Source organism: Macaca thibetana, chromosome 4 (assembly GCF_024542745.1).
Source record: "Macaca thibetana thibetana isolate TM-01 chromosome 4, ASM2454274v1, whole genome shotgun sequence".
Lineage (NCBI taxonomy): Eukaryota > Metazoa > Chordata > Mammalia > Primates > Cercopithecidae > Macaca > Macaca thibetana.
The window spans coordinates 66,428,793-66,448,930 of record NC_065581.1 but is presented as its reverse complement, the minus strand read 5'-3'; the positions used below and the strand labels follow the sequence as shown (position 1 = coordinate 66,448,930).

General features: G+C 34.9%; 1 protein-coding gene across 5 annotated transcripts in view; it reads right to left on the bottom strand.

Moving 5' to 3' along the window:
- The window catches only part of ADGRB3 (adhesion G protein-coupled receptor B3), a 747,311-nt gene that overhangs the window by 425,848 nt on the left and 301,325 nt on the right, over window positions 1-20,138 (bottom strand). For all 5 annotated transcript variants that reach the window (XM_050787501.1, XM_050787503.1, XM_050787500.1 and 2 more), the window contains 3 exons: window positions 15,090-15,254; window positions 1,959-2,123; window positions 1,271-1,435 (listed from right to left, as the gene is read on the bottom strand). In XM_050787501.1, the coding sequence (XP_050643458.1) occupies window positions 1,271-1,435; window positions 1,959-2,123; window positions 15,090-15,254 (495 nt within the window). The remainder of the gene's footprint in view (window positions 1-1,270; window positions 1,436-1,958; window positions 2,124-15,089; window positions 15,255-20,138) is intronic.

Here is a 20,138-nt window from a genome sequence, read left to right as displayed (position 1 = left end):
ATAGGTGCATGCCACCACAGCTGGTTCATTTTTGTATTTTTAGTAGAGACGGGGTTTCACCACATTGGCAAGTCTGTTCTCGAACTCCTGACCTCAGGTAATTCATCCGCCTCGGTCTCCCAAAGTGCTGGAATTACAGATGTGAGCCACCATGACTGGCCCTAATTTTAGATCTTTTTAAAGCCCCCCCAAAACTCCAACTGACATATTGTTATTACTAAAATCCAGTTCTGTTGTTATTCTTAGTGTTGTACTGTGAGAAGTCTTTATGATTCTAACTATGGAAAAATACAAAGCTTTGACTCCTGGATATCTCTTAGAATACCTTGGTTTTTCTAAGTTGAAACAATCATGTGAGATAAAGGCAGAAATTCATAGCATTCTGAACTGAAAAGGAACCTCAAAGATCCCACAACCAGCTGTACTCACTACCCCCAGGAATCAGACAGCCGGAGAGATCAGTTAGCTTGCTCACAGAGTTACTAGCAGCAACAGGACTCTAAGTGGGTCTTCAAATTCTCTAGGTTCAGCACGTTGACACTGTATTGTCAAGTTTGAAAATTCTGTCCTATCACATCTTTGGTATGTTTATAGTATTTTCCTTAGGATATCATTATAAAATCCTGACTTTCACTTACTTACTGAGTCCTCAGTGTGTCAATAATATTTTAATGGAATGTACCATGATTAGGAAGGAGTTTTTGTTCTAAATGATCCTGTAAAATATGTGCTGTATAATCTGGGCAGTTTCTGGCCTTTCATTATTTTCTCTGCTTATATGTAAAATCTTTTAATGTAGCAGGACTTTCATTTTTTCATTAGCATTAAGACTTTATACTTTCATTTTTTTAAAATGCATTCCTCATAGGAATTTCCTTTACCAGTGAAAAATGGGGCAAAGGCAAGTAAATGTAGATAACCAAGGTCACACATCAAGGTGAGAGTGATTAGCAACAGAACTTAAAAGCATCTGAATGTCAGCGACACTTCTTTATCTTCTCATTCATTTCTTATGTCTTTACATTTCCAGTACATATATCCCAAGGCAACTTGTTTTGTATTCTCCACAAACAAATATTTCACGTGGAACAATTCTATGACACATAAACAGGGAATGCCCCACATAGTAGAGAAAAAAGTAAATTGCCACCTATCATTAGTAGTCCTTTAGTTGAGGAAGTATGACCCTTAACCAATGACAATATTTTTAAATCTTTTTTTTTTCAGGTTACAAAATGTTTCTTTTGAGATAATTTGGGTTCATTCTCACCAGGGCATCGCTGCTCACTGCATCTTCTCACTTCTTCACCCGTTCCTTCACATTGCTGCCCTGTTATCACTGCACCCTGACAGGTCCTTATTCGCCTTTCCCAGCCACCATCACAGGACTTGGAACAACCACTCCAATGGCCCCACTGATTCCACTGACCATTGGCTGAAAGAAATGTTTCATGGTCAATGTCAGTCGTCTACCACACACTGCTTTAAAAATTTTAAAATCTGAGAATGTTACTACTCCTTTCCATTTTTGTTAATCTACCACACACTGCTTTAAAAATTTTAAAATCTGAGAATGTTACTACCCCTTTCCATTTTTGTTAATGTACCACTGTGAATAAACTTTATTCAAATATTTAACTTACAGGTCCTATATAGAGCATTGAGATGAACAGTGTAAAAAAGTGTAAAAAGTGCAAGCTCAGTGCTAAACTCCCCAAATGTATTCATAGTTCATCTCCTGAATTTTACTACTTTACTAGCACGGCATACAGTAGAATAAATTCTGGTATAATTGGCTTCATTAATAAACACACACACACACACACACACACACACACACACACACATATATACATACTGATTATCTTATTTCATAGTTCTGGCATAGTTCTGACATATTTTATAATGTGCCCTTTATACGGTACGAGTGCCCATTATATGCAGGAATCAAGCCCTACCTGTACATTCAGGGTTGTAGCACTCTCTGCTTTCTGCCCATGGCCCTCTGCATTCGGAGCCTCCATGGGCAGCTGCAGTGCACTGCCGGCTTCTCTGCTGAGTCCCATTCGAGCATGTTACTGAGCACTGGCTCCATGAACTCCACTCTTGCCACTGTCCATCAACTACCAAAGCAGAAAAAGAGACAGTATAAGGATATCTTCCAATAGGAGAGGCTGTACAGAAAGTACCTGGTGAAACCACCCTTGAAGACGAACGCCTATCAATGGACTATGAATTAATACAATGGAAGGTCATACCAGCATGAGATTTTATTAACTCCCCAAATATTATTACCTTATTTTCCCACTTTTATTTTCTTTTATATATCCAGCATATCTTTTTTATTTTGTTTTGTTTTGGAGATGGAGTCTTGCTCTGTTGCCCAGGCTGGAGTATAATGGCACGATCTCAGCTCACTGCAACCTCTGCCTCTGGGTTCTAGCAATTCTCCTGCCTCAGCCTCCCAAGTAGCTGGAATTTACAGGTGCCCACCACCACATCCCAGAATAATTTTTGTATTTTTAGTAGAGATGGGGTTTTACCATGTTGGTCAGGCTGGTCTCAAACTCCTAATGTTAGGTGATCCACCCACCTCGGCCTCCCAAAGTGCTGGAATTACAGGCGTGAGCCACTATGCCAGACCTCCAATATATCTTCTGATTCACTTATTTCTTCAAAAATATTTATTGATCACTCAAACATGCAACACATTGTGCTAGGAGATGGGGTACACAAAACAGTGAACAAACTAAATACTGAGCAAGACCTTATCGAGCTCATGTTTTAGAGAAAGAACCCCTAGAAATAAACCAGAAATTGCATGATAGATAAATCAATTACATGGCAGTGTTGCAAAGGATAGTTTCAGGACATTGTGAGATAAGACTTGGGAAGGTCCAGAGAGTCTTCCTTGACAAACTGAAGCTTCAGGCAAGCCTTGAAGGATAATGAGAAAATACTTAGCATAAAGGTATGTTCCATGCAGGGGAATATACAAAGGTCTTTGGAAGAAGAATCATGGGCATTTCCAGGAACTGGAAGAAGGTCATTGTGAAAGGCATCTAGAGTGCTGGGTGAAGAGAGATTGCAGAAGTTTTAAAAAAGAGAGAGGCTAGATTTTGCAAAACTTTCATCAGCTGTGTTAAGGATTTTGAGTATTATTCTCAGATGTTTAAGAAGCCATTGAACAATTTAAATAATAAATTATATTATCAGATCTAGCGTAGGATTGAGGGCAAATTACAGAAGTTGGGAAGGATCTGAGTTGTGATGATGCAGCAGTGCAGATGCAATGTCTGGGAGAGATTAGAAAGTTACTAGGAACGGGTGGTGAGAAGAAACTGAAGAACTGGCCATGGGAGCTGAAGCAAAGAGAGGATCCAGGTGACTCTTAGATGGCTGTTTTCTGGTGACTGGAATTTAATATAGACTGCTGAGCTTGATTTATCTTTGGGAGATTCAAATTGAGATTCATGTATTCATTCATTCAAATAACTTTTGAGAATCTATTAGTCATCAGACACTGTGATAGGTGTTAAGAAGATACACAGAAATAAAAGAATATAAATCCTAACCTCAAAAATTTTATAACTTAGGACATTCTGCATGCAAGCAAATAAATAAATACATAAATAAAAGTTTAAAGACAATACCATGTTAACATGAAACATGAATTATTTAGGCTTCAGAGGACATACTGCATCTGTTGGGGATGTAATTAAATAGACATAGAGTGCTGAGTTATGGATAATTTAGACCAAGTCAGCATTGACAAAGGCATAATCCCATATGCCACAAAATAGAAATGAGCAAAGGATTTAACCAAAAATACTTTCCGGATTAGAATGTGCAAACTAGCATGTAAATGTTATAAATGCATCAGTTTATGGATGTCTACTTTTTTCCAATATCAGTTCATGGTTCTTAGTCAATTTGATCACACGTGAAAGAGAATTCACCACAAATCCAAAGTTTCAAAATAAGCTAATATTGCTATGAAAATCCATCCAAATAAACAAGAAAGCCTGGCAGAATATAATAATTACCTTCAACCTAACTTCAAGCCTTACATGTAGGTATTAAAAAGAGGTTGTTTAATAGGTATCTAGCTGTACTTAATAAACCCTTTATGAGATTTTATAAAAATCACAAAATGTCAATTTAATCATTCCATTAATGTAATTTTAGCATCTCACTTTATTAAAAGTACCTGATACAATCATATTGGCCATGTAGTCCATTTTCCAGACTAAAAAGAAAATTCTAGTGAAGCAATAGGATATTATAAATTATCTATTTCTCCTCTATTTTAGCTTTAAACATGAGTGCATTTTTCATTTCAGAATTTTTCTATTCAAAGATAACATTTATTGAGCTTGCAGTATGAAGCCTCACCATCCTAAGCATTCTGAGAAGGGTTTATAAAAAGAGATTCATGCCCTACGCCTTACAATCTATTTGGCAAAAGGATGTAGTTATGCACACTATTGAGAACATTCAGAAAGAAAGCAGCACATTAACAAAGGTGAATTAGGTGCTGCTAAGCTAATCTTAGTGCTTAGTGACTAGAATAAAGGACTTTGTGATGTCCTTAAGTATTCTGGCTTAAGGTAAATTTTGATTATGATTTATTATGAAAGCAATAGTTATATGCTTTCTGGCAAAGAGAGGAAAAGACTGTCTGGCAAAGATGTGATGTCTAGAATAAGCAAGTCAAATGTGGAAATCAGAGAGAAAACAATTTGGCAGGGGACTGTATTTCTATGAAGAATTAGGAAGGACCTTGCTGAGATGATATTAGGAAGAACAAGAACATCTATTTGTGAAGTGTTTTGCTCATCAGGCTTTTACTGAAATAAGACTGCATCAATAATAAAAAAATGTTTTGAGACTTTAAATTCATATATTTATAGTTATAGTTGTTCAACCCCTTCTGACCATGTACATATTCTGTGTTAATGTTAAAGCTTAAGAGTGAGTTAATATTAGAAATCTGAGGACAATTTGAGGTTCAGTGCTACTATAAACATCCACAAAACATGTATTTTAGATGGGGTCAGTTTTGTTCACAAAGTCAGTAACAGAAAAAAATAATACAATTGAAGATGTATCAAGTGGGCATTTTTTGCGATTTTATTTTAACACTGAGAACCGAAATATCCTTTTATTGAAAATTAATGGCACTTTTTTTTTTGCAAGCTTTTAAAATTATTTTAAATTATACTTTAAGTTCTAGGGTACATGTGTACAACATGCAGGTTTGTTACATATGTGTGCGTGTACCATGTTGGTGTAATTGCACTGTTACGAAGGAATTGGCTTGACAAAATAACTCATTGGATATAAAAAACAAAGGAGGAAAGGCCTAATATTTCTTTAGTGTGTCAAGTCCAAATCACTGAGAAAAGAGATAATTGAAAAGTCAGGTAGGAGAGGAATATATAAATTTAACTTAAAAAACTACACAACAGACTATGTATATACACACACATATATACACATATAATATATACACACATATATACACAGACAACAGACATTTTATATATATATATGTTTTTATATATATGATTTTTAGTGCCAACTATGAGACATTGTTTTATTTTTAAGTTTTTCTTTTCAGTGATATTCTGGATTAAAAAAAATATTAATGGATTTGTTTTACGGGTCATAGCCCCATAAACTTCTGGAAACAGTAGTGTCATTTTACTGAATGAGAAAAAAATAGAGAACAGGGAGGCTTTTGGGAGGTGGAAATTAAGAGTTCTGTTTTGGATATTTAAGCATTTCCAGATAGAATTTGTGCATTATCTTTTAGGGATAAATGTAGAGAAATGTAAAAATAAAACCAATTTATCATATAATATATCTCTATATCTTTTTTTATAACCACTCACCTAGGTTCTCCAAGATGTGAAGGAACAGCTTTTTTCTTGTTATCTGATGTTTAACTGGGGAGCTAAAGTGGGGAGGAAGCTGCTTCTCCTTCAACCCTGCATGCAGGATTGGCTTTTTAAATTTTATTTTATTTTATTTTACTTTATTTTTTAATTATACTTTAAGTTCTAGGGTACATGTGCATGGCTTTTTACCTGGCTCAGCAGCGAGGTAGTAGAGACAATCAATGCCTCTACCCACTCAATGCCTGTTCCTTGTGTACGGCTTACTTCCAATATTTGTAAGAGGGACCTCTCAGGGTCATTGTAAACCTACAAATTTAAAAACACCTCAAAGCTTTCTTTCTGAAACTGTATTTCTATTGAAAACGGATTCACATCTCAGCATTCTGTCAGGAAAGAGTTCCCTGGTAAGTTGGGAAAACGTAACCACTCCACAATCCCTCTCCAAGTCTCATAACACACACAGGAGTAAAAATTTATAGAGAATTCAGTCTGTGACTGGCATTGCTCAACTGCGCCACGGGGGAGCTGTGGTGATTAGGACTGGCTGAGCTCTGCTCTTATGAACATATAGTCTGGAGGCTGTAGTGGGGGCAGATGATAAACGAGCAAAATGAATAAACCAGAGCGTTTCACTAGAGGTGTTATGAAGACAACGTGCTAAAGAGGGCAATGCGACAGGGAGTGCTCAGGCAGTCTCAGGAGAGGACGTTATTAGAGCTGAGTCTGAATCACTGCACAGAGCCAACTCTTAATTTCCACTTCGCCAAAGCCTCCCTGTCCTCAATTTTTTTCTTTTTCAGTAAAATGACACTAGGGTTTCCAGAAATGTTATGGGGCTGAGGACTGTAAAATAAATTAACTAATTTTTTTTTTTAAATCCAGAGTATCACTGAAAATAAAAATTAAAAATGAAGCAATGTCTCCTATTTGGCACTAAAAATTATTTTACATGTAAAATATCTGTTGTCATGTGAAGGTCTGTGTTCAGGAACAGAGAGAAGGCTGGGGCTTGTGGGGATCCTGGAAAAGGAGAGGTGGCAAGAGATGGGTTCAGATGCTGCGCAGAAGCCAGATCTTATAGGGCCCTATAGGCCATGCAACCAGGGAAGATGCAAAGTATGAGAAGATTTTAAAGTAAGGAAGTGATAAGATATAATTTACATTGCAAAACTTAATATTGTGGTTTTGTGTAGAACGGATGGTACAGGGGCAAGAATGGGTACTGTGAAATATTGGGGAACTATACTGTATGTAGTCCAGAGAGAGCTGACGGTGGCTTGAATTATGGTGGCATCAGTGGGCATAGAAAAAATGTGGATGAATTTACAGTGTTTTCTGGATGTAGAGCTGGCAGGTTTGTGGTAGGGTATAGAAAAGTAGAAAATCAAGGTTGACTTTTAGGATTTTAGCTTAATCACATAGGTAAAGGGTTGATCATTTTATTGAACTGAGTTAGACTAGTGTTCAACAATTTGGGTGTATATAGCTCTTAAATCAAAATTTCTGTTTTTTTGATGTTAAATTTGGAATGCCATTTTAGACATGAGGCAGCAAGTACTGCAATGAATAACCTTTGTTTACAAATTTACTTCTCAAATTTAATTGAAATGTAATCCCCTAACTTCTTCTTTTTTTAAATTCATAGAACACCATTTAATAAACACTGAACTAGAATACATAATTTCTTCTCTCATATGTAGCCAGGTCAGAATCAACACTTTCTTAGGCTGTTTCAATTTCTCTTCTTTCTCATCAGAAGCACTTGCAGTTGGATTCTTTTTTCTTAATGTTAGTTTTCAAATTAAAAACTCCAAAAGTCTGTTGCTTTCTGAGCCATTCTACAAAAGTGACTAAGAATCAAGAACGATAAGGCTGTGTTTTGAAGCTGGGAGAACGCTGAGAGATCAGCGTGCCTTACCATCCTGTAACATGCTTCTTTATATACCAAAGTCATTCTGGGGACAATTAGAGTTTCGCTTCAGCAGTGTGACAAATTACCATATTTTCTAAAACTAGAAAAGTTAAAACTGCAAAGATTAAATTGCTAGGTTCCTGGGGTTGACTTTGTTATATGAACCTCCTCCTGCCATACATATGGAGTTGCAATTGGGCTCACTTTGAAGACAAAATTGCCTTCTTTATACAAGAGCCAAATTAAATTCCATAATACATTTTAATAAACATATTGTTTTCAGTCTATTTTTACATCCTTACCAGTAAATGTTGACAACTTAGAACACGTTAGATAAAAAGAACCACAAATTAGATTATGTTGTGAATATTTTGGATAATAAAACTAGCATTTCAGCAACTATTCTGGGTTGAGTATTCTTGATTAATTAAGTCATAGGTAGGAAAGAATTAAGGGGAAGACAAATTTTGGATGCTGGCTTTAAAGTTATTTCATTTTGTGATGGCAAATTTGGAGAGTTCAGATTTGCAGTAAGTTGGGAGTTACCCAGGGATCTGTAAAGACTCTTTCGGTACACAAGACTGAAATGTACAAGAGTCCAGCTTCTGCCCAGCATAGTAGCTCATGCCTGTTATCCCAGAGCTCTGAGAGGCTGAGATGGAGGGATTGCTTAAGGTATAAGTTTAAGATCAGCTTGGGAAATATAGTGGGACCATGTGTCTACAAAAATAAAAAATAAAGGTAGCAGGGTGTGGTATTGCACACCTGTAGTCTCAGCTTCTCAGGAGGCTGAGGTGGGAGGATGCTTGAGCCCAGGATTCCCAGGTACAATGAGATATAATCATGCCACTGCACTCCAGCCTGGGTAACAGTGCAAGACCCTGTCTCTAAAAAAACAGAGTACAAACTCTTGCTTTGGGCATATGTTGAAAAGCAAAAATCTGTCTTCCATTTGCCATTTTAAACTGAACTACATAGGAGGAAAATAAAAATGCAACATCACTTTTTTTTTTTTGAGATGGAGTCTCGCTTTGTCGCCCAGGCTGGAGTGCACTGGCGCGATCTCGGCTCACTGCAAGCTCCGCCTCCCGGGTTCCCGCCATTCTCCTGCCTCCGCCTCCAGAGTAGCTGGACTATAGGCGCCCGCCACCTCGCCCGGCTAATGTTTTGTATTTTTAGTAGACACGGGGTTTCACCGTGTTATCCAGGATGGTCTTGATCTCCTGACCTCGTGATCCACCCGCCTCCGCCGCCCAAAGTGCTGGGATTGCAGGCCTGAGCTCCCGCGCCTGGTCCAAATGCAACATCATTTTTAAAAATTAGAATTAAAATATAACCAAATGATAATAGTAAGGCTAAGAAGGATAAAAAAAAGTAGGTAAGTTAAAGTTTGAATGAGAAAAAATACTAAATAGTAAAAGAAAGCAAGCCAAGATTAATAAAGACAATTAATTTAAAAATCTTTTAAGTTAAGAACGGAAAAAAACACTGGAATAATGCCCAAAATCTAAAATGACATAAAACAAATATAATTGTCGTACAACAGGCTAGAAGGCTAAGAAGATAAAATCCATATCAATTAAAGAACAGGTTAATGAGGCAGCATTTGACTTACAAATTATAACAACCTCATGCAAACACAATCAGGGACCTTTGAACCAAATTCCAGCAAATGTTTAGAATCTTCCCACTCACTGTCTTCACCAGAAGGGCTCCCTGCAGAGAGATGGAGGGCAAGGCATCCTCCCATAGATGCTGCAGACCAGAATTTTAGGTTCGTAGGAGACTAAAGCCTTTTTCTCTACATGACAGAAATATCTGGGTCCATCTGTTTCTAAGGCCCTACTCTTAGGTGATTCTTTCTCTTTTCTTAGGGTTTGTAAGAGTATGAAATGTATCTGGAAACTGCAACATGGCAGCATCCCTCTGGTAGGGTTTAGGCTCCCAGTAAAGCATTTCTCAAATGCAGTTTGATGGGTGTGACACTGCTCAGCCCAACAGACTGACACAGCCTGTATGAAAGTACTTCTTCCTAGCACAAACCTGGGAGAAGAATCCCTTTGAGTCTATGACTAAGACAGTAGAGCCCAGTAATTATCATAATATCCCTAGTTTATTTGACCTATTTCTTCCAAAATCCCTTCATTTTAAAGTAATATCTTCATATAAATCATTAAAAAAATCCTCTACTTTACATTGATTTTTATACTATACAAAGTATTTCTACCTAATTATAATAATATGTCAATTCTGTAATATAGAGGGGTAATTAATACTGACTCCATTTCACAAAAAAGGAAATTGAAAAATAGAGTATATAAATTGCCCATGTATTTTAATTAAGGATTGGGACTGAATTTTAATCCATGTCTTCTGAATCACAGACCACTCTTTGTCCCACTGAATCATATAATTAAATCCATATATATATTTCAGTATATAAGTGAAGAATTATTTACCAATAGAACTTTCATTTATTTTAGTTTTTAATCTGTCACCCAATTATTATTTATCCTTGTACCTTATATTATTTATACTCTACTGCATGGAAACATATCAGATGGGGAAATGTCCACACTGAAAACAGTAAGAACTAAACTTAAATCATTAGCTTCTCTAATATTCAACTACTGACTAGGGGAAAATATTACGATAAAGTAAAAAGCTATAAAGAAAATTAGTATTAAAACTTCAGGCTTTTAACTAAGATCTTAAGCTTTTTATGTTCCCCAAAGTATTTAATTTTGGAAATGGTTATATAAATTTTATTTTGGGTGTATATATCTATATAATTTTAATGGCAGTCATACTGGAAAATGCAACTTTCCATTATGTGTGACACTTTTCTCCTGTTAAATATTAATAAAAATCAAGACCATTAAGGACAGAGGGTTCTAAAGTGATCAAATCACCCTACAGGGGGAATCACCATAAAAAGACACTTACAGTTAGACCTGATTAGCAGCTTGCGTGATGCCCACAGAAAAACTGTTATCGCTAGTTAGACCTAACCCATGTCAGAAAACATAAATAACATGCAATGACACTTAAGAGACAAAAACAAGGTCATAGTGCAACTCACAAAGTACCAAACATTCTTCTTTCTCAGCTAATATGAGTGACTGGTATTTCTTTACCAATTATGGCTGGTCTTCCAGCCACAATTTATTAAGGTATCCAGATAGTTTATTATCTGGATAATTTATTAAGGTATCCAACCATAGAATTGTCACACCTTCCAAACAGCATCCAGTTCAGAACAAAGGCCGCTCGTTTCCTCAAACCCTCTGTCAAATCACTTAACACAAGCTCAGATCCCTTAAGTATTTCAAACACTCCGTTGCTGAGATCCCCACAGTTCCCTATGTTAGTTTCCCCTCACTCTCAAGAGTAACAAATTCAGCTAGGTCAACTGCAGGCATGACTCTGATGAACTTTGGTTGAAGGGCGTTAACATACTACTACTAATACTTTCACAGTATTTACTCCCTATCAGGTTCTCTACCTTACAGCATCTCACAAAGTCTTATGAAGTGGGTATTACTATCGTCCCCATTTTACAGATGAATAAACTAAAGATTAGATGAGTGACATAATTATATTGAAAGGTAAAAATCTACATTTAAATATGTGATCTCTTGCAAAAGTCCAAGATCACTCTGCTTCATCACATCAATGTATTATGAAATACACATAGAAAATGTCCTTTAAATACTGGGATATTAGAAATTTGGATATGTTAATGTCAAGAAAATCCACTTAGTTGTAATTTTTTGGTTTCCACTAGGTATAGAGTTGCATGGAGAGAAAAATAGGAAATAAAAGAAAATTTATTTATCCTCAAATATGTAAATTATTAATTGAGGATTGACCATTATTAAGTCAATTCTCAATTAATGACTACAATGAAAATCAGAGAAAACAGAAAACATATTGGACCACCAGAACTTTGGTGATATAAGTAAAACAGACCACAAAGACCATTGAACACACATATACACACACAAATACACACCTTTCCATAATATTTTAATTATTAGTGTAGATTACAAAGAAAGAATAGGCCATATTATGCTTATGAGCCAGGGAATTCCTTTTGTTGCTCTATGCCTCTTGCCTGTCTTGTTTCGTCAGTATCAGCCCCCTGTTCTCAGACATGGGATACAAATCAGTAACTAACAACTCAGACTAGGAAACACTATATCTTCTTTTCCTTTCTCCTTATATGGATCCCAGGCAATGGTTTTCTCTCACCTCAAAAGAAATGGGAGGAAGTTGTACATTGACTCAACAAGGAATCTGATAGCAAATTATCTACTTATAGGTATATATCAAACTCTGAATACATAAAAGTATTTCATTATTTGATATAAACAATGCATGTCATTCCTACATAGTGTCTATTTCATTAGGGTGATTTCATATAGTTTTTTAAAGTAAGAAACTTTAAGACTGTAATGCTGTTTTAACATTATCCCACACAAAAATCTCACTGCCCATTATTACCACAGCCCATCCTGTCAAATCCTGCAAAAGTAGTGAGTAGTGGGAGACAGTTTGTGGTTTTGCCTATTTCTTCTGTCCTGCTCTTATCCATACTCTAGTGTAGGTCCTGATCTACATTCTTCACTACCGATGTACTACCTATCATAGCTTTATTCTTAATATGATAGCTTAGGGATATCATGTAAGATGGTTAGAAAAAATGTTGCCTGAAACCACTGAATCCTCAAGTTACCATCTTTCATTGAAGCTAGCATATTTACATGAGGTTTTCAGAACTGCATTCAACTTTACACATGCTTATGTCTGTTTTCAGAACTGCATTCAACTTTACACATGCTTATGTCTGAATCTTCTGAATGGAAAGTAAAACTTTTGAAATCAGGGACTATATATACTTTTCAGCAGTGCCTTACATCTAGTTGACAGTTAATAATGCTTTCATATCCAGTGAAGGTGCCTGAGTTTAGCTATAAGATGATAAGTTCTAAAGTTAATTTCAAATGTTTCTATCAAATAAACCTACATATTTTAAAATCATAACGTCACTTTTTTTTGGGGCACAGCCTAGAAACTTAAAAAGAATCCTAGTTAGTTATTAGAGTTCGCTTTCAGATACTAAGTTCATAGGGATACAATGTGATAAGAATTTTACATCTTTTATGATGCAACTAAATTCAAGAATGAAAATAACGGAAGTCAGAAATGGCACACGATACGTTTAAGTACTCAAGGATATGCCCATATGCTCACTGATGAGAGAATATGAGCAAGGCCACATTTAAAAATAATATAGTCATAATGCACAAAAATAAAGGACCTACATGAAAGAAAGCCATCTGATTTTGTTGGACTAAGAGTGCTTCCAATGAAAAGATAATACCACTAATATCCAAGTAGCTTAAAAATTTGGTTACTACTTGAGTGATAAAGTTCCACAACTGTATCAACTTAAAAAAATGAGTTTTCACATCTGAACTCTAACATAGCCTCTCTACTGATATCTAAGGATTTTGCTCCTAGAAAAGCTAATGGAGAGTAGACTATGAGAAACTTGCTTCACAATATTTTAACCGATCAATGCCATTTTTATGTTTGTATTTATGGAGTCCAGCTGACATAAAAGAAGTAACAAAAAAGTATTTTAAAAGTTTCTATAGTTAGTTCTTGTCTTTTATTTCCCCAAATTGTCTATTTCTTTGAACTCCATGGACAAATAAGAGTAAACTATATTTGACTCTATGTAAATGTTACAGCTCAGCATTGAAAAAAATTGAAAAATATATAAAAAAATAAACTTTTCCAAATCTTTGTTGAAAGCATAAGGCATGACTACATGTGTGTGTGTCTGCCTGCCTGTGTGTTTATAGAGAGAGAAATAAGACAGGATGTTACTGATCTCATAAACAGATTTTCTAGTACTGGTTAACAAATAACTAATCATGGTTTTGACCCTCTAATATTCATAATTGCATGAATATTAACTCATAAGTTATATTTATAATTCACAGAATTCATAAAATTTTAGAAAATAATTATATTAGTCAGTAAAATAATATAATTATAATTATTTGCCTTCATCTTTAATTCTAAGTCATTAAGTACAGGAACCTAGTAGTCTTTCTCTGAAGGGAACAATTAATCTTGTTAGATGACTTTTGCATATCTACACATTGGATTGTTTTCATATTCTTAACGTTTTATATATTTAAAATTTCCAGAAGGACTTTGAAGTATTGTTTCATAGTTCAGGACATTAACTTGGGGGTATTCAAAGGGTCAGTGGGATTGAGGGTGAGTTGTAGGATTTATGTGGAGGACAACAGTACTGGGATCCCAACTATGTTGCTTGCATGCAGAATATGTAAATAAATGGGCTAATGAGAAAATCTCCCCAAGAAGAGAGTGATTACTTATATTGATCTTTGCCATCTTAGCCTTTGCAATTCTCCATCCATGTCTCTTTCTTTAAAATGTGTCTTTGCTGGCCCTGAGAGATTATATAATCTATGTGTGTATATTTTCTCCCATAACTTGTAAGTCCTTTGAAGCTGGACATTATTCTTATTTATTTTGGAGGAATTTGTTTGATGTTTGAATAAACTAAATGAGAGCATTGTGAAGGCTTCCCTCTAGCATAACGGGTGAAATTAATTATCAAGGATAGATAAAATAGAATGGAAACATTTTAAAGGAAAGAAAAGATAACATAAATATACTCTAAGAACAGACTGTATAGTCTTCATAATCCCATAAAGATTGTAAATTGTTTATAATTTAGCCATTTTATGCATCTAGCAAGAGATCTAGAAAGTCTGATTCCCTAGCAAATATTTTTATACATGGTCAGTGGTACATTGCCACTCCCTAATTGAATGAGTGTAAGGGAATACCATAGGAAGGACTGGCTCTAAGTCAGATCTCTCTAGTTTCAGTGTGAAGGCAATAATTAATCTCAAGTCTTTAGGATTCCTTGTGATTTTCCCAGAAGGAAAAAGCAAGTGCGGATAAAAATCTTGGTGGAAAACATTAATATACACATTTGTAGAAATATAATAAAGATTAATGTTGATTGACACTAAAGGACATATTCTATACCACTACATATGATAGAATCAAGAAAAGTACCCAGTTTTAGGCAAGATACAATGAAAAGGACACATTTTCCAATGTGACTGAATGAAGGTTGTCCTCTTAATATTTCTTGTGTACAATAGGAATCTTATAAAAAGCACATAATGCAAAGATAACCAAATGCAGAATAGGCTCACCTGGGCAAAGAGCAATATTACAAGGCTTATGATGTGTTTCAGGTCCTTCACACGGCCTTCCTCCATACTGAGGAGGTGTGCATGACCTTGTTCTTGTTCTTTGGCCTCGACCACATGTAAATGAACATAAACTCCATGGTGACCATTCCTCCCATACTCCGTGTACTGTAATAAAGCAAAGAAGCTTCAACAACAAAAGCAGAGAAGTAAAATCAAAGATTATTTTCTTTATAATTAAAAAACAAAACTCATTAAATAGACAAATATGAAGATATTTTAAAACACAGTTAACATTCTTGTCATAAAATATAATTATTAATTTAAAAATTCATTAAAATAATGAAAAATTGCATGTGCTTTTTTTCTGCATTTTAACAGTTATTCATGTCATAAATTTTAAACCATTCCTTATATTTAATGGAAATACACCTCTCTCCCTCATGGTAAAACAGTCACAAATTATTTTTAAGTTAAAGTAATATCAGCTAATAATATAGAAAACTAAATTTCTTAGAGATAATCTCCTAGAGTTAAGTTTTCATTTAGATAGCCAAAGCCCAACATAATTCTCCTAACATTTATAAAATTTTGGGATTAATGATTTTTATTATGTTAGAAAATTTTAAAAAATCTGAAAATTGGCCGGGCGCGGTGGCTCAAGCCTGTAATCCCAGCACTTTGGGAGGCCGAGACGGGCGGATCACGAGGTCAGGAGATCGAGACCATCCTGGCTAACCCGGTGAAACCCCGTCTCTACTAAAAACTACAAAAAAAACTAGCCGGGCGAGGTGGCGGGCGCCTGTAGTCCCAGCTACTTGGGACGCTGAGGCAGAAGAATGGCGTGAACCCGGGAGGCGGAGCTTGCAGTGAGCTGAGATCCGGCCACTGCACTCCAGCCCGGGCGACAGAGCGAGACTCCGTCTCAAAAAAAAAAAAAAATCTGAAAATTGAGGGTGCATTTAACTTTTAACATCACATTTTAGAAAATATATTTTTTGCCATTTAAAAATTTGGTTTAAAGTTACCATATTTTGAATAAAAAGAATTTCAAACAGAGTATCTACTCACATAAAATATTCCTCTTATCCCTGTTTCAAAATGAATGGAAAATACAATAATCTCTTTTTAATGACCATGAAACCAGAAGATGCTTTTCCTCCTCTAACAACTTGATAGAACTGGAAATCTACCGAATTTATATAAATTTCTAAAGAAAATAATTATGCTTAACATAAATATGAATATATCAATTCTTCAAACATACTACTACAAGGAATTCACAATTGATCTTAAATAACATAATTTGTGTTCTTTCATAATAACCACTGTGAATAAATAATGTTATATTTTACAAAAGACCATCAAGATTCAGTGTTTAGTCCAGGTGTGGTGGCTCATGCATGTAATCCCAGTGCTTTCAGAGGCCAAGGTGGGCAGATCACCTGAGGTTAGGAGTTCGCAACCAGCCTGGCCAACATAGTGAAACCCCATCTCTACTAAAACTACAAAAATTAGCTGGACATGGTGTTGTGTGCCTGTAGTCCTAGCTGCTCAGGAGGCTGAGGCAGGAGAATCACTTGAACCTGGAAGGCGGCGGTTGCAGTGAACTGAGATCAGGCCACTGCACTCCAGCCTAGGCAACAGAGTGAGACTCCATCTTCCAAAAAAAAAAAAAAGATTCAATGTTTGATCCTTTCCCTGCATGGTAAAATCACCACTCTCATCCTAATTTTTAATACTTGAGACCATAAGTAATAGCACCCTAATAGACAATATCAATGAAAAGGCATGAGAAAAAAATGTGCTTTTTGTTCAAAAGCTCCTCTCTCGATGTTGAACCTCTAATCTTGCTATACTCTTAGAAGTTCAAGAGGCCAGATGTTTGATATGACACCCACAGATATGATTAAGGGGAGTAGAAATTTATAGAGGAAAATGACCCCCCCCCATTTTTTTTCTTTAACATTGGTAAGGGTAAGCACAGGCCCATAAAAAGTGGCAGAGGAAATAGGCGAGTAAATATAATATATCTAGAATCTTCTTCATATGTATGCTTACCAAGTTGTTACTTTAGAAACACATATAGGATACCTTAATTGTGAGATATCCCTTCCCCTTCTATTGATGTTATTTATTTGCCTAAATTGGTTGTGACAGGATGTTTAAACATTGAAAAAACAGCCAATAGAAATATCCAATATAAAGCTCTTTAACATTCTGAGAACCTTGTTGGGAAATATAGTTTTAAAATAACATGTAGGGAAAAAAAAAAAGAGAGTGAGAAAAAATAAGATGTTTTACTTTTTCCCATAAAATTTTGGGAAAACCAAAGCCAATTTATATCCATTGATATAAAAAAATAAGTCTATATCTAGCTCTAATAAAACTATATATATATAAGATGTATATACTACCCACATATATAAATATTCATATATGTATATATGATCAATTATAGCAAAATAGTTTAAAAGTACTTACATTAATGTATTTTGGTATATTAAATGAATATTTTTATATACTATTGCATTTATTTCCAATTACCAATATTTCTCCTAAAACAACCTTTTCTCCTCCTATTTTAAAAAACTTATCTCCTCCTATTTTAAAAACCTTTTCTCTTCCTATTTTCTCCTCCTATATAAAAAGTTAATGATGCTATATAAAATTCATATTGCTGCTTCTGTTCATTTTTTTTCTGTCAGATCGTACTGTTCTATATGCATTGCACAATCCCAGAGAAAAAGGAAGGTGCTAAATTGTCATATTTTCCTCCATGAATCTCAAAAAATGTTGATTAACCTTGATGGCTTAAATTATGAAACTGGAATCTTCAGAAAATTAATGTTACTTAATACTTTCTAACAGTCTTTATGGCTACATGGTAAAATTTCATGACTCATTCACGTCATTTTTAAAAAGTTTTTTTTTCATTTGAAAAGGATACAAATCATTAACAATTATTTTAGATACTATTGAGTTAGTAGAAAATTACAGCCCATACTGTATAATGTTTATAGATGCTATTCATAAGATTAATGTTAAAGATTAGACATTTTTATTTTAATGGCAAATTGTTATTTTTTTATTTTGCAGTAAAACATGAGAATCTGTAAATGATCTAGTTCATTTAAAATGATCCTAATAAAACAAATATATTTAAATGAAATTCATTCATTTTTACAGTTTTCCTCCTTAGCTTCGGCACTAGCTATATTATTATGTCTCTTTGTGTGATAACTAGAGATGAAATGAAGAATATGCAATACCTGAAATATATTACAACCATATTTTGAAATAAACATATATACATTTTCTTATGATTTAGATTGAGCTGTACATAAAATAAATGAAAGGTTTTATTTTATTCTATTTTACTCATTTTATTTTGAGACAGAGTCTCACTCTGTCACCCAGGCTGGAGTACAGTGGCACAATGTCAGCTCACTGCAACCTCTGCCTCCCAGGTTCAAGTGATTCTCATGCCTCAGCCTCCTGAGTAGCTGGTATTACAGGCGAGCACCACTGTGTCTGGCTAATTTTTGTATTTTTAGTGGAGACAGGGTTTCACCATGTTAGCCAGGCTGGTCTTGACCTCAGGTGATCCGCCTGCCTCGGCCTCCCAAAGTGCTGGGATTACAGGCGTGAGCCACCACGTCTGGCCAGGTTTTACCTTTTAATAAATAAATGAATATAAGAACTGTAACATTTACAAAAAATAAAATTCGAAAGCCTTCCTTAGCCTGCAGAAACTTCTTCTACAGGATTAAAACACATATAGAGTACACCAGTGTCTCTCAGCTAGTGGCAATTTTGCTTCCCAGGTGACATTCAGCAATGGCTGGAGACATATTTTGTTGTCACAACTTGGGGAAAGTAAGGGGGCTACTGGCATCTAGTGAGTAAAAGCCAGGTATGCTGTTAAACATTTAAAAATACACAGGATGGACTCCCCCCAACCAAGACTTACTGGGGTCAAAATGTCAGTAGTAATGAAGTTGAGAAGCCCTGGAATAAACCATAAAATTGTAATTCAACTAGGGCAATAAATTGTGTTGTTGAATGTAGAGCTCTATTTTTATCAATTTACTTTCTGTTTATGTCCATTGTTTTTTACTTTGAGTAATAAAGACTTTTGAAGAGAGTACAATGTCCAAGTAAAAATTCTGCTAAAGGTCAAATATCTTAGGATCCATATTGAAGTAACATATTGCATAATTTAATTAACACAGACTTCTGAAATTTGAATATGGGTGAATGATCAATAATTTATAACACTATTGATTCGCTTTTTATAGTACAAATAAATATAACCTCTAATTCTATAATTCCACACATTTTGTGGAAAGTGACTTTAATATTCAATTTGTTCATTTATTGTGTCATTTTCATTAATTAAATGCCAAATACATTTGAATGTCCAAAGTGTGACAAATCAGTTACTGATTTCTGAGTTAATTTTCTTTTTGGGAATTTATTATTTTAGGAAGGTATTTCTACTGTTTGAAACATTACATTTTAAAAATTTACTTTTTATCACGATTTTCAGGATCTATTAGATTGCAAAGTAAGTACATATTTACCAGCACAACAAATAATAAAATAAAACATTTGAGCACAAAATATTTCATAACAAATATTACAACCAGATGAAAAATATTCCAGCTTCTTATAGTGGGGAACTTATTCTGTATTTCTAGTTTGCTAAATTGTCCTTTATGCTTGGAAAATTAAAAATAAATCAACAAAACTGTTTTCATTTTCTTTACTTCAACATTCTGAACTAAAACAATGATTAAAAGATAAACTTGTTGTCAACGGTACTATTTAATCAAATTTAGAAAGAAAAAAAACTTCATGTATATAAAGGTGAAGAGGAGCTAGTAATTGGTATGTAGTTCTATAGGTGTAAGGGTAAAAGGGTTTTTGGGTAATTTATGCCTAGTGTTCCATTATTGGAACACAGCATCTGGGAGTTATTTATATTCTACTGCTCAAGGTCGTCACCAAGATCTGATTTTTCAAATTCAAAAAATTGCAACCTCAGGC